Consider the following 14,173-nt stretch of genomic DNA (forward strand, 5'->3'; position numbering starts at 1 on the left):
TGCAACTGGCATGTAAATGTTACACCTACTTTATACAATTACCCCCTAAGGAGGCAAATTCTATAATAGGGCACCAACATATGGGTGCCATATTTGTACAAGCAGCGATCCTATTCTATAGAAACACAGCGGGTGTAAGTGATCATATAGAACACCAGTGTAAATCGACACTGGCACACTTAAATGTCTGGCATAAATATGCGTACTAAATGTGGCATGTACAAGCATTACTTACAGTATTCTGTAAGCTGCCCACATAAATACTGGCCTCACGTAGGACACAGCCATGCCCCTCCCCTGCGAACACCCCTTTTGCATTTACATATAATCAAGGGCATAATCAAAAGAGAAGGGCGCCCATCTTTCGACACAAATTGGGAGATGGGCGTCCTTCTCCCAGGGTCACCCAAATTGGCATAATCGAAAGACGATTTTGGGCGTCCCCAACTGCTTTCCGTCGCAGGGATGACCAATGTTCACAGGGGGGGGGGGGGGGGTGTCGGCACCGTAGCGAAGGTGGGACTGGGGCGTGATTAAGAGATGGATGTCCTCGGCCGATAATGGAAAAAAGAAGGGCGTCCCTGACGAGCACTTGGCCGACTTTACTTGGTCCATTTTTTCTTGTGATCAAGCCTCAAAAAAGTGCCCGAACTGACCAGATGACCACCGGAGGGGATCGGGGATGACCTCCCCTTACTCCCCTAGTGGTCACTAACCCCCTCCCACCCTCAAAAAAAAAACTTACAAATTTTTTTTTGCCAGCTTCAGATGTCATACCCAGCTCCATGACAGCAGTATGCAGGTCCCTGGAGCAGTTTTAGTGGGTGCAGTGCACTTTAGGCAGGCAGGCAGACCCAGGCCCATCCCCCCCTACCTGTTACACTTGTGGTGGAAAATGTGAGCCCTCCAAAACCCAACATTAACCCACTGTACCCACATGTAGGTGACCCCTTCACCCGTAAGGGCTATGGTAGTGGTGTACAGTTGTGGGGAGCGGGTTTTGGGGGGGCTCAGCACCAAAGGTAAGGGAGCTATGCACTTGGGAGCAATTTGTGAAGTCCACTGCAGTGCCCCCTAGGGTGCCCGGTTGGTGTCCTGGCATGTCAGGGGGACCAGTGCACTACGAATGCTGACTCCTCCCACGACCAAATGCCTTGGATTTGGTCGTTTTTGAGATGGGCATCCTCGGTTTCCATTATGGCTGAAAACCGGGGACGACCATCTCTAAGTTCACCCATCTCAACATTTAGGTCGACCATCTCTAAAGTCGACCTAAATGTAGAGATTTGGGTGTCCCCGACCGCATAATCGAAACTAAAGATGGACGCCCATCCTGTTTTGGTAATACGGGTTTCCTTCGCAGCACTGTCCTTACAAATGGGCGCCCTTAGAGATGGTCGTCCCCGTTCGATTATGCCCCTCCACGTCATTTTAGTACGTAAATGCAGAGCAGTGGTTAGGCTCACCACTGTCATTTATGCAGGTATGAAGAAAGAATCTGGGGTAGGTTTCTCCTCAACATTTGCCACAGTGTAGACTAAAGTAAAGAATTAACATAGGTGGTCTTCTACTAAGCTGCGGTAGCATTTTTAGCGAATGCTCATGATTAGCACGTGCTAAACGCGAGAGATGCCCATACGAATATATGAGCGTCTCTAGTGTTTAGTGCATTTTAATCATTAGCGCACACCAAAAACTCCACCACGGCTTAGTAAAAGGCCCTATTAGGTTCTTCTGCCGTAGACTTATCCTACCTGGGCATTTATACAAACCTGGTAATCTGCAGGACAAAGGGATCAAGACGGGTAACTAAGGAGTTTTCCTGCCTAAATCCAGTAGTGGTTTGTTTTTATAATATGCAACTTTTATGATTAATGTTAGAATAGTTAGTTTGACTGGCGAGATGATTGAGAGGGAGTGAGTGGTACACGGCAAGGTTTCCCCCTCACTGAAGCAGAGCCATCTTAAGAAAAGGTATGTTAAAGGAGGGTGGGGCTGGAGCAGAAAGTTAAAAGTCCTCTGGCACAACAGGATGGAGTGCCCCTCTCTCCCCCCCCCCCCCCCCCCCCCCCATGCAAGGATCCTCCTAGGGTGTTCTGGCTTGGCTGCAGTACCTGAGGGAAGTTACAGATTGGCCCTAGCTCAGACACTTCCACCCTGTGCTGTAAGAAGACTCAAATCTATGCCTCTAGGGATACCAGTGAATCCAGGGATTGTTAAAGAGGTAAATGAAGACTGCCAAGGTAGGCCAATTTTTCCCTTGGCTACTGGAACTGAGATTATGTTAGTGGAAGTTATTGCTTATTGAAGTGTCTAGCCATGTCAGGGATAGGCTACTGAAACTGGGACTGTGCTTGACCAGACTTTATTAGAAGTAGCAAGCCTGTGAGGAAACAGAGCTGATTACTGTACTTTTGTGTACACAAATAAAGTGATTTTACATTTACCTAGTACATAAGGGAAAGGGAAAAGGGTCCATCAAGCCCAGCATCCTGTCCACGACAGCAGCCAATCCAGGCCAAGGGCACCTGGCAAGCTTCCCAAACGTACAACCATTCTATACATGTTATTCCTGGAATTGTGGATTTTTCCCAAGTCCATTTAGTAGTGGTTTATGGACTTGTCCTTTAGAAAACCGTCTAACCCCTTTTTAAACTCTGCCAAGCTAACCGCCTTCACCATGTTCTCCAGCAATGAATTCCAGAGTTTAATTATGCGTCGAGTGAAGAAAACCTTTCTCCGATTTGTTTTAAATTTACTACAATCGGAGAACCTGTAACCTGTGTGTGAGTTTGCCGCATTTGTGTAAGGTCCTGCAGACAGCCACTAGCCATACTGAATTTTCTAGACCAGGCCTATGGTTCAGTGGAGTTGTACTAGGGCAGGACGGAGGGAAGGAAAATGGCTGCCCCTATCATGACTGTTCTTGCTGGCCAAAGAGTGCTGCTGAGGGTGCCCCTCAAAAATATAGCACACCAGCACCTTGTGCTTGAAAAGGTTTCCTAAAGCTACCTAAGAAGGTGGTCAACGATGGAAGGAGAAGTGGCTGACCCTGATTAACTGGACTTTCTTCTCAGGGGAGTATTATAAATTTGAATTAGCAAAACACAACAGTCATCTATGAAAGTCCTTCAAAAGTTACATAGAAATTCTGAGAAATTTCAAGTGTAGTAATCCTTTCTTAAAAGACACCACACTCTGTTTCTTAACAGCACAACTGAAAGTAATTTGAACGAAGTCTGATTTTTTTAGTTAATGTCTACCAAATGTATTGCCTGAAATTGTAAAATACATTATACATTTATAGACGTTGACAAGAGCTAGCTTTTCTTGGATCTCGTCAAGGCTATTATTTCCAACAATTAAATCAGTGATTTGTTTTCAAAAGTCATATAACATACATCTGCTTTCAGCATGAGTTTAACAGCTCAGAGAAATTCCTCGTGTTAGTAATTCTAGACATATATATCTTAATAACCTTGTAAGCTAGCAGATTGTTGCCTACCTTTTCTGCATCTTGCTCAAAAAGTCGTAGTTGAAAGCACTGATCCAATTTCAATTTGCGAACATGCCACATCTGATGTAAATGCTGTCTTGTTGAATGCAATTTGTCCAAGAGGCTGGTGATCTTTGGCACAAGACTTTGGAAGTCCGTACTACCAGGAATGCAGTTCCTACCAGAAAAGCCATCCCCACACCTGATACACTGTAATAACCTTTGCCCTTCACGATCCAGTTCTTCCACTGGAGCCTTAATCACTTTCTTTTTCAGCTGCGTGTGTTCATCAATAAGCCTCCTGGACCCCTCAACATCCACTGGAAACTCTTTCCTGGCCAACATTTCTTGGAGATCTTCTAACCTTGATAACAAATGGATGGCATTGTTAAAGAATTCTTCTAGTGAGACGCGGAGTTCAATCCATTCATCATGGTTGTAATCCAATGATCCTTCAAACTCATCTGTCAACTGGGAAGGATCCACAAGCTTTGCAAGGCCTTCAACAGAGACCATACTGGTCTGAAAACATAAACACGACATAGTTTAATAAACATTAACTTACGAACAGCCACACTATTGACAACTGTATAATAAACGTTAATAGATTTATTTTAATTGGCACATGGACTTCTTGAACACTGCTGTAAACTAACCAAAAATAAAAAGCTATTACTCAAATACATTGGTTTCTCACCAAAATAGATGCATGGTAATATTTATTTTATTTGGACATTTGGAACCTTAGGAGGAAATTCTATAACACAGGTGCTAAAATTTACATGTACATTCAATATGCCACCTAAGCACTATTGTGTAAATATGTGCATATCACACATGGTACTAGGGGTGGACTGACCATTCAGGCAACCGGGCAGTGCCTGAGGACCCAGAGGCTCTAGGGGGCCCATAGGCTCTGCCCGGATACCCGCCACACACTACAGCCCTCTCCGGTCCTACCTTTAAAGGCGCGGCGCCGCTGGTGATCTAGTGGCCTCTGCGGAAGGAACATGCTCTTTCCTGCCCATTGTGCTGCTGCTATTCCCCCTGCCCGGCACCGCCGTACTTTAAAAAAAGCAGCCGAGACTGCCTGAGGAAGTCTCACGAGACTGTCGAGACCCATGAGACTACCATGGGAAGTCTCAGCCGCCATTTTGAAAACACGGCAGGCAGGGGAATGGCGGCAGCACAGCAGGCAGGAAAGAACATGCCCCCCACAGAGACCACTAGACCACCAGGGCCCTTCAGGTAGGACCGGGGCAACAGGGGTGTCAGCTGCAGCGGTACGGGGGGCAGCAGCGTGGCAGTAGAGAGGGTGTCGAGCAGGGGGCCCAGACCACCCTCAGTCCGCCCCTGCATGGTGCTCAAAGTTAGGCACCAGAAAGATCTGCAATAACACAGTTTTCTGCAAAGGGCGCTCTGTGCAGACTGTCCATAACTGAATACCAGCTTAGCACAGATCTGGCGAAGTACTTACGCCTGCTGGCATGCAACTAATGGCAGTTGGGTGCGTGAATGGCCCTATTCTATAACATCGCGACTAAATCCTAGAAATGCCACCGACTTGCCCATGCCCCTCCCATAGCCTCACCCCCTTTTTGAGCTATACACTATGAAATTTAGTCGTGCTGTCGTAGAATTGGGTGTAGAATAGATCCACGCTCAACTCCTAATTTTTGCCAGTTAAGTTCTTGTTAACTCCACTTATTGGCACCCCGATATAACAGCCCTGGCAAAATAGCACCGACAAAACAGCCTGGTAACAAAATAGCCCTTGACAAAATAGCCCCTTTGCAAAATAGCCCCCTTAACAAAATAGCCCCTAGAAAAAAATGCAGTGCTATATTCTGGGCAGCCTCATTGGGCCCTTTTGTCAGGGGGCTAATTTGTCAAGAGCTATATTGTGGGCAGGCCGTTTTGACAGTGGCTGTTATGTCAGGGACTATTATGTCGGGCGCTTTTTTTGTTTGGAGCTTTTTTGTCGGGGCCATTTTGCCGGGGCTATTTTGACCGGATACCCCGCTTTATTGATTGTTAATGTCACCCCAAATCTCCGCGTCCAACTTTGGGCAACCTATATAGAATCCGGGGGATAGTGTGAATTCGTTGGGTGAGAGTACTCAGGGGCGGAGCCTGGGTAGTGCTCACACACACACTCATGCTGTATCTCTGGCATTTAGCGGCAAGCATGTACATCGTGTCTAACTTCTAGGTGCAAATATACCTGGTTAGGAAAGTAGGCTACAAAGGAAAGTACGTACCTATGCGCCTTAATAGGATAAGTTCCTTCTAAGTGCACTGTTACAGAACTGTCCCCTCAGGGAATAATCAAACATATAAACGGCAAGTGACCGTACTCACTTGCAAATGCACAGTACAGACTTCCTTCTCTGTCCCGCCCTCGCGTCAAGATGTCATGACGTCAGAGGGCGGAACAGAGAGGAAACGGAGTCGAATTGTCGGGCTGCCGCCGCTGCCGCCTGGAATGGAACATCGCGCGAAAAAACCTCCACCCTCCCCCCCATCCCCGCTGCCACTCCCACCCCCCTCCATATCAGGCCCCCTGCACTGACCTGACAGCGCCTCTCACCTCCGTGTGGAAGCGCTGCAGGCAGCAGCAGAGCGATCTGCTGCTGCCTGTAGCGCTTTCACACGGAGGTGAGAGGCGCTGTCAGGTCAGTGCAGGGGGCCCGGCACGGAGGGGGGGAGGGAGCAGCGGCGATGAGGGTAGCTGGGCAGGGGGGAGAGGCCATGGTTCCTGGACTTGGGGTGAGAGCAGGGCACAGAGGAGGGTTGCTGGACATGGGGGGAGGGGGAGGCCAATGGAAAGAGGAGGGTCGCTGGATATAGGGGGGAGGCCAGGGGAGAGAAGAGGGCTGCAATACTCGCCCGTTTTTACGGGCTTAATGGCTAATTCTGTAGAGAAAGTAAAATATGACAGATATGGAACGGAATAGAAACAGCCAACAGTGTTCAAATGCGCTTACCTCAAAAATAAATTTGGAGCTGCCAAAGTTAGTTTTCTGCTTCTGCCAGAAGTTATCGGGTTTGATGATCAGGGCGACGTGGATCTCAGCTGGGAAGGCCTCCTGTAGAGTCTTCAGGAGGGGTTTGATCAGGTCCCACTTGGATCCCCGCATATCAATAATAGCAGTAAACCCTCGTTTGCAAACATCTTCACTGCAAGGGAAAGAGAGTGGAACAGTAATTAGATTTAGCATATAGGCATTTGGAAGATCGAGACAGAGTTCTTCATTCTCAGTATCAGATCCTTTTACCATGTATGTATGCACATGGTATATATACATATACCACGACCTGTTCCATGTATGTTACGTTCCATGTATGTTACCTTGAATGTATACACCTTAACGCACTACCATTTGTAATTCTGTTACCCGGAAATGACAACCGCCACTACGGCAAATGTAAGCCACATTGAGCCTGCAAATTGGTGGGAAAATGTGGGATACAAATGCTACAAATAAATAAATACATAAATAAATAAATAAAATACTTCCCATGGGAGGAAAATAAATGTAAGAACAGAGGTGAACAAGATGAAAAAATGTTCACAGATATGCAAAGTTATTTGTCTAATGTAAGAAGATATTACGTTCAAAGATTAATACAAGCTGATGCATCAACCTGTGCGATTTTTCACAAACGGGACTTTGCATGAAAAGTCAAGACAAAAACAAGCAGGTAAACTCTATGAATCAACCTGATCCTCAATCTTTAGTGTTGCTGTAACACTTTGGAACAAGCTTCCAGCCTATTTGCATATGGAACCCTCCTATCAAAATACCACAGTCCGTAATGATCCCCAAACATCTCCATCTGCTCCTGACTTCCATCATGTGGTCCCACCACATGAACCTTATGTGGCTCCCACCACATGAACCTTTTCCTACCACTACTCAACCTGTATTTGTAACTGTTTACTCCGGAGTTTACCAACACCTCTCCGGCAATATGTAAGCTACATTGAGCCTGCGAATAGGTGGGAAAATGTGGGGTACAAATGTAACAAATAAATAAATTAAGGTACTCCTGAAAACATAGCTCTTTAAGAAAAATTATGAATCAGCGTAAGTCTTGCTGAGAAGTTCCAAGAGAAGAGGACATTTCTCTGGTAAGTGAACACTATTTTGCTTTGTGCTTTGGGAACTTAAAGATTGGGGTTTAAAGGAGGAATTGTAGGTTAGTGATAGGCAAAATAAAAATATAAAAAGCAAATTTTATCAACTAATCTTCATAGTCTTTTCCACTTAGTTTTAAAAACTTGGTACCACAACATTAACAGATAGAATCTAGCAGGCACTGCAGGATCTAGTTTAGTATTCCCAGTGCTTTTTTTGTAAAAAAAAAAAAAAGGTGCCGGTACTCATTGTGGGCGGAGTCATCACATATGACTCCACCCCTATTATAGCCACACCCAGATTAGCCACACCCCTTACACCGGCCATACTGCATATAAACAGACATCATTGAAAATATTATACTAGTATAGGAGAAAAAAATAATGTGATTTTTTTTCATTATAAATAATTTCTGTAAGCTGTTACAGCTCCAGTATACCCAGTGCAAAATAAGACAGCAGATGTAAATTCTCAAATTGGACATATTCCAGACACTAAAATGAAAATAAAAGGATTTTTTTCTACCTTTGTTGTCTGGTGTCTTTGTTTTTCTGATCATGCTGGCCCAGTATCCAATTCTGCTGCTATCTGTCCTCTTAACTCCATTTCCAGGGCTTCCTTTCCATTTATTTCTTTACTTTCCACCTTTCTTCTTCATTTCTTGCCCTACATCTGTAAGTAAAGCTAGGTCCTCTGCAGACTTGACAGTCCAGTGGATCCAGCTTCTGCCTATTTTCTACATCCATGTGTAGTTTTTCTCCTCTCTTCCTTTTCCCTCACCTCATCTCCTTCCTCTCCCTTCCCTCTCCTCCATCCATGTCCAACAACCTCCCTCCCCTCCATTCACCCATGTCCAGTGACCCTCCTGTCCCCCCTGCCCTCCCCTGCCATCCCAGATGCCAAGCAATTCTCTCTTCCCTTCCCTTCCCTGCCCTCTCCTCCCCTCCCATCGATGTCCAGCAATTGTCTCTCCCCTGCCCCTGCCCTCCCATCGATGTCCAGCAATTCTTTCTTCCCTGCCCTCCCCTCCCATGTTTTCCAGTGATTTTCCTCTCTTCCCCTGCTCTCCCGTCTCCCATTTCCAGCGCAGCGATTCTTCCCACAGCCCATCCTCCTCCCAGCTCGTCCTCATTCTCCACAGGCTGTCAGCGTCGGACTGAGCGAGCAGCCAGGCAGCAGCGCGAACGCCGGTGCAGGTAGCGAATCAGTGAGTGAGAGAGGCTGTCAGCGTCGGAGCTTCCCTCTGCGAGTCCTGCCTATGTTGTTACAACTTCCTGATTCCGCATAGGCGGGACTGGCAGAGGGAAGCTCCGATGCTGACAACCTTGCTGACAACCTTTCTCACTCCCTGATTCGCTACCTGCACCGGCATTCGCGCTGCTGCTCGCTCAGTCCGACGCTGACACTATAGAGCCGTCAAAGTAAGTAGGGGGGAGAAAAAGGTGCCGGTACGCCGTACTGTTGCGTACCGGCACAAAAAAAGCACTGAGTATTCCCACCCACCCTCCTCAACACCCGCCCATCCTTAGGACAACTCTTCATTTATAGTCAGTTATTGTAATTAGGATAACAAGCAAGGAGTGCTCTTACAGAGTTTTAAAAACATTTCATTACCACCTAAGAAGGAAACACTAAATAAATCATACTATATACTATATAAACCAAAAGACACTTTTTTGTATTAGGCTAATATCCTTAATATTGTAGCAAGTCTTAAATTATTGAAAAACTCAAAAACACTAAGATGGAGTCAGCAGTCCAGCAGCGAGAGGGGTGCTATCCAGTCTTTTGCATTGAGTGTCACATGTATGATTATCTCCCAGTTGGTGAGATGTCATATGTGTGTGCCCGATGCAAAGAGCTCCTAGCTCTCAGAGAACGTGTCCATTCTCTTGAGATTAGAGTAGCTGACTTGGTGGAGCTGAGGGAGACAGAGAGGTACATAGAGGAGACCTACAGGGATGTTGTAGAGAAGACCCACCTCCAGTCTGGTAGCCCCTGTGCTACCTTGGAGGAGGGAGGTCTCCTAGAAGGAGAGCATCACCCTGGTGAAATAGGAAGTACTCCTGTAGCCAGGACCTGCCCACCAGGGGATGTACTATCCTCTCGCACCGAGGATATGTCTCCAAGTGCTGCCCGGAAGGTAAAGGTTAGGACGTCTGTTGTAGTTGGTGATTCAATCATTAGGCATATAGATAGCTGGGTGGCTGGTGGACGTGAGGATCACCTGGTGACTTGCCTGCCTGGTGCGAAGGTGGCGGACCTCACGCGTCACCTAGATAGGATTTTAGATACTGTTCTCCTTAAACTGACAATTGTAACTTTGTTTCCCATTCTTTTTATCACGTTGTAAACTGCTTAGATGGTATAGTTTGGATATGCAGGATATACACATTGAATACATTTGGTAATCTGGAAGTGGACAGAGCACCACAGATACAGGAATCCTGACAAAGCAGAGCACTGAAGGAATGTCTGTTTCCCATGTTCTCTCACAGGTTCACACAACTGTACTGTGGCTAGGAGTTCCCCTATGGCCATCTCACAAGTACCGGTAGGATTACTAGGATACACCACACTACTTGAGAATTAAGCTGGGCCCACTGATGGAAGAGAAACAGAAGCCTGGGAACAGATGTTGCTGACGTCCCCTGGGCTGGCAGGGAGGCAGAGCTCCTGGGGGCTGCTGAATGCTCAGGACCTTGTTTCATTCTTGTGAAGGAATTCCTCACTCTGTGACAGATACAGTAGAAACACAAATGCTCTGGCAGCCAGGAGTGTCCCTAGACAGAATCGCGCCCTGTGCAACATGCCTCCTAGTGCCCCCACCCTGCAGCCAAGGAGGGAAGACAATGGACAGGGAGCAATGTTTTTGTACCCTGTTTGGCTGCATTGCACACACAGCCCTCAGGCCAGCCCTGCTAGCGGCATCCACATCTTTTTTTTTTTTTTTTTCTTGCCTTGCGGCACCTGTGCCAGCAGCTCCAGCCAACCCTTTCCAACCACCTATGAAAGGAAAGGAAGAAAGCACTGGAAAATTACAAATATTGATTTCACTCATGGACTTCCCCACACCAGAGAACCTACTACTACTACTACTTGCCATTTCTAAAGCGCTACTAGGGTTACGCAGCGCTGTACAATTTAACATAGAAGGACAGTCCCTGCTCAAAGGAGCTTACAATCTAATAGATAAGAGTGAGACAAATATAGGACAATCAAGCCATTGTGACATCACTGATGAGGTTGGCTCTTAGGCATTGGTGGAATGAGGCATTATGACATCACAATCTCAGCTCTGGTTAAATCACTGCTATATGTAATACTACTACTACTACTACTTAACATTTCTAGAGCGCTACTAGGGTTACGCAGCGCTGTACAATTTAACATAGGAGGGCAGTCCCTGCTCAAAGGAGCTTACAATCTAAAGGACAAATGTACAGTCAGTCAAATAGGGGCAGTCTAGATTTCCTGAAAGGTATAAAGGTTAGGTGCCGAAAGCAACATTGAAGAGGTGGGCTTTGAGCAAGGATTTGAAGATGGGTAGGGAGGGGGCTTGGCGTAAGGGCTCAGGAAGTTGACTTTATCAGACTTTATCAGTGAGAAATGGTACAGAGGGGGCAAGGCAGGAAGGGAAATGGGACTTGATATACTGCCTTTCTGTGGTATTTTGCAACTACATTCAAAGCGGTTTACATATATACAGGTACTTATTTTGTACCTGGGGCAATGGAGGGTTAAGTGACTTTGCCACAGTCACAAGGAGCTGCAGTGGGAATCAAACCCAGCTCCCCAGGATCAAAGTCCGCTGCACTAACCACTAGGCTACTCCTTCACTCCTTACAAGACATAGATCTGCACTCCACCCCAACCCTGAGGTGACTCTAGGTCCCGCATCTCCCCTTCCTTAGCCCTCCCCTCCCCTATCCTCATGGTGTCCAGCATCTGCCCATCCTTTCCTTACCCTTGTCCACAGAGTTGTTTAGCATCTCCTCTTCCTTTGCCTACTGCCCTCCCTTCCACCAAGGTGTTCAGCATCTGCTCTTCTTTTCTGTACCTCTACTCCTCTCTACATTTCTAGCATCTTCCCGTTTCCCCCTTCTGGGCCTACCTCACTTCTTCCACTTGCTGCTGCTGCTGCACAACCACCCAGGCCTTTAGCACTAAATAAGAGTCCCACATTCCGCCCCCTCCAAACGTCCTGTGTCAGAGTTGTTGGGAGGAGCGGGCCTTGAACATTTGTGGTGCACCAGCCACACTGACTTGTTTTGTGGCCATGACACAACACCAGCACCGTTCCCCAAACTGTGCCCCTCTAGGTAGACATTAATGTCACCTTGGGAGATACTGATGGTTCTCTGCCACTATGAAAAAACATCACCTACCCTGTAGCAATACCCTGTAGACCAGTGATAATCCTGCTTTCTTCAGAGAGGGTAAGAATCAGACAATTTCCTGCTGCTAACTTTGTGACAGTCTGTTTAATACATTTGCTATTTATAGTAGAAAGAAAGATGAAGATTTAGCACATCCAGTAGTTCAGGCTGCCAGTTAATGATGAAGAACAGTTACAGTTATTTGGTAACACTACAAGTGGTGCTACCTCCTTCACACATTTTTTAGAAAAGAGTCTTCCTATTTGGCAAAGAGGGTGCAGGAAGCCTAAATCCGATAGGGAAGTTATTTTTGGATAAAATCATGCAGCTTTGTAGGGAGTTGCTTTGTTTGCAGGAAGGTGTAGGTCAGAAGAATGGGTGTGGCTTGCCACAGTACACCAGTCAAGGTCGCACTAAGCCAGTCAAGGTCACACTAAGCAACAACGATGGAAGAAGCAATTAGACATGAAAAGTACTGACAACTGTATGAATATTTGTGGTTTGTTTTTGGAATGTTACCCTGATTTTTGGATGTTTTTTTTGTTTGTTTGTTTCAAACTCTTTTGTTAATAGAAATTTCTGGACTGCATGCTAGAACTTTCTAACTTACTGCAAATCGGCTTTCTGGGGTAAATGTATAACATCATTTTTCATATGGGGCTACATGTAATTGGCCTTTTATAAAATGCTGACAAGCATAAAGATACTTGTTATGACACAAACTTTGCTGGTAGGTGTGTACAGTGATAGAGTTCACAAAGGTAAGAGTATGGGTAATGCATTTGCTATACCACCTTCCTGTTGTACAAGCAAAGCAGTTTACATATTGTCAGTGTTGTTTTTCTAGCAAAAAAGGTGCCGGGACTCAAATGTTAGGCCACCCTTCAGGAGTGGGGTAATCAAGGAGGGACCCACCCCATAATAGCCAGGCCACCTGCAACCAATCATAGAATCTATGACAAGACAGAATTGGTGTGTAGAGCCTGAGCTCTTTCATTAAGACTTGGGTTCCATGGGTCAATGTTAGCAGACAATGGAAAAGGTGCCGGTACTCAGTACCCCCAAGTACCCCCTCAAAAAAAGCCCTGCATATTGTATAGAGTGCAGGAGTGGCCTAGTGGTTAGAGCACTGGTTTTGACATCCAGAGCTGCTGCTCCTTGTGATCTTGGGCAAGTCACTTAACCCTCCATTGCTTGAGATACAAACTTAGGGGCCCTTTCACTAAGCTGCGTGTTACCGCCCGGCTACCACGTGGCTCTTGTGGTAATTTCATTTTTGGCGTGTGTCTGATACGCACATCTGAAAAATCATTTTTATTTTCGGATGCACGTATCGGATGTGTGCCAAGTGGCATTTGACATGCGTAAATCATTACTGCCCGGTTACCATGTGAGACTTTACCACTAGGTCAATGGCTGGCAAGAAGGTCGCAGAACCAAAATGGACGTGTGCCAATTTTGACTTTGCTGCGCATCCATTTTCGGCAAAAATTTAAAAAGGTATTTTTTACAGGCACACTGAAAAATGGATTGGCCTGCACCCAAAACACACGACTACACAAGCGCAGGCCATTTTTCAGTGCACCTTTGTAAAAGCACTCCTTAGACTGTGAGCCCTGTGCGGACAGGGAAACACCCAGTGTACTTGAATGTAACCCACCTTGAGCTACTACAGGAAAGGTGTGAGCAAAATCTTAATAAATACACGTATTTTCTCTGTCCCTAGTGGGCTTGCAATCTAAGTTTTTTATTTTTTTTTTTAACATGGGACAAAGGAGGATTAAATGACTTGCCCAAGATCACAAGGAGCCAGAGTGGAAATCGAACCCAGTTTGCCTAGTTCTCAGCCCACTGCACTAACCATCAGGCTACATGGAGGGGCATTTTTGAAAGGGATGTCCAAGTTGTGATTTGGACATCCTTGCATAACGTCCAAATCTAGGGGCAGGGAAACCCGTATTTTTGAAAAAAGATGGACGTCCATCTTTCGTTTCGAAAATACCATCAGAGACATCCAAATGCTTAAATTTGGACGTCCCTAGATATGGTTGGTGTCCTGGCATGTCAGGGGGACCAGTGCATTACAAATGCTGGCTCCTCCCATGCCCAAATGGCTTGCATTTGGCCATTTTTGACATGGATATCTTCGGTTTCGA

The 14,173-nt window shown here is 46.1% G+C and overlaps 1 protein-coding gene across 1 annotated transcript in view; it reads right to left on the reverse strand.

Moving 5' to 3' along the window:
* KALRN (kalirin RhoGEF kinase) overlaps positions 1-14,173 on the reverse strand; it is a 1,371,746-nt gene that overhangs the window by 775,472 nt on the left and 582,101 nt on the right. Inside the window, exons 4-5 of the mRNA XM_030208706.1 lie at positions 6,484-6,676; positions 3,506-4,018 (exon numbers count right to left, since the gene is read on the reverse strand). Of these exons, the coding sequence (XP_030064566.1) occupies positions 3,506-4,018; positions 6,484-6,676 (706 nt within the window). The remainder of the gene's footprint in view (positions 1-3,505; positions 4,019-6,483; positions 6,677-14,173) is intronic.

Source organism: Microcaecilia unicolor, chromosome 7 (assembly GCF_901765095.1).
Source record: "Microcaecilia unicolor chromosome 7, aMicUni1.1, whole genome shotgun sequence".
NCBI classification, from domain to species: domain Eukaryota; kingdom Metazoa; phylum Chordata; class Amphibia; order Gymnophiona; family Siphonopidae; genus Microcaecilia; species Microcaecilia unicolor.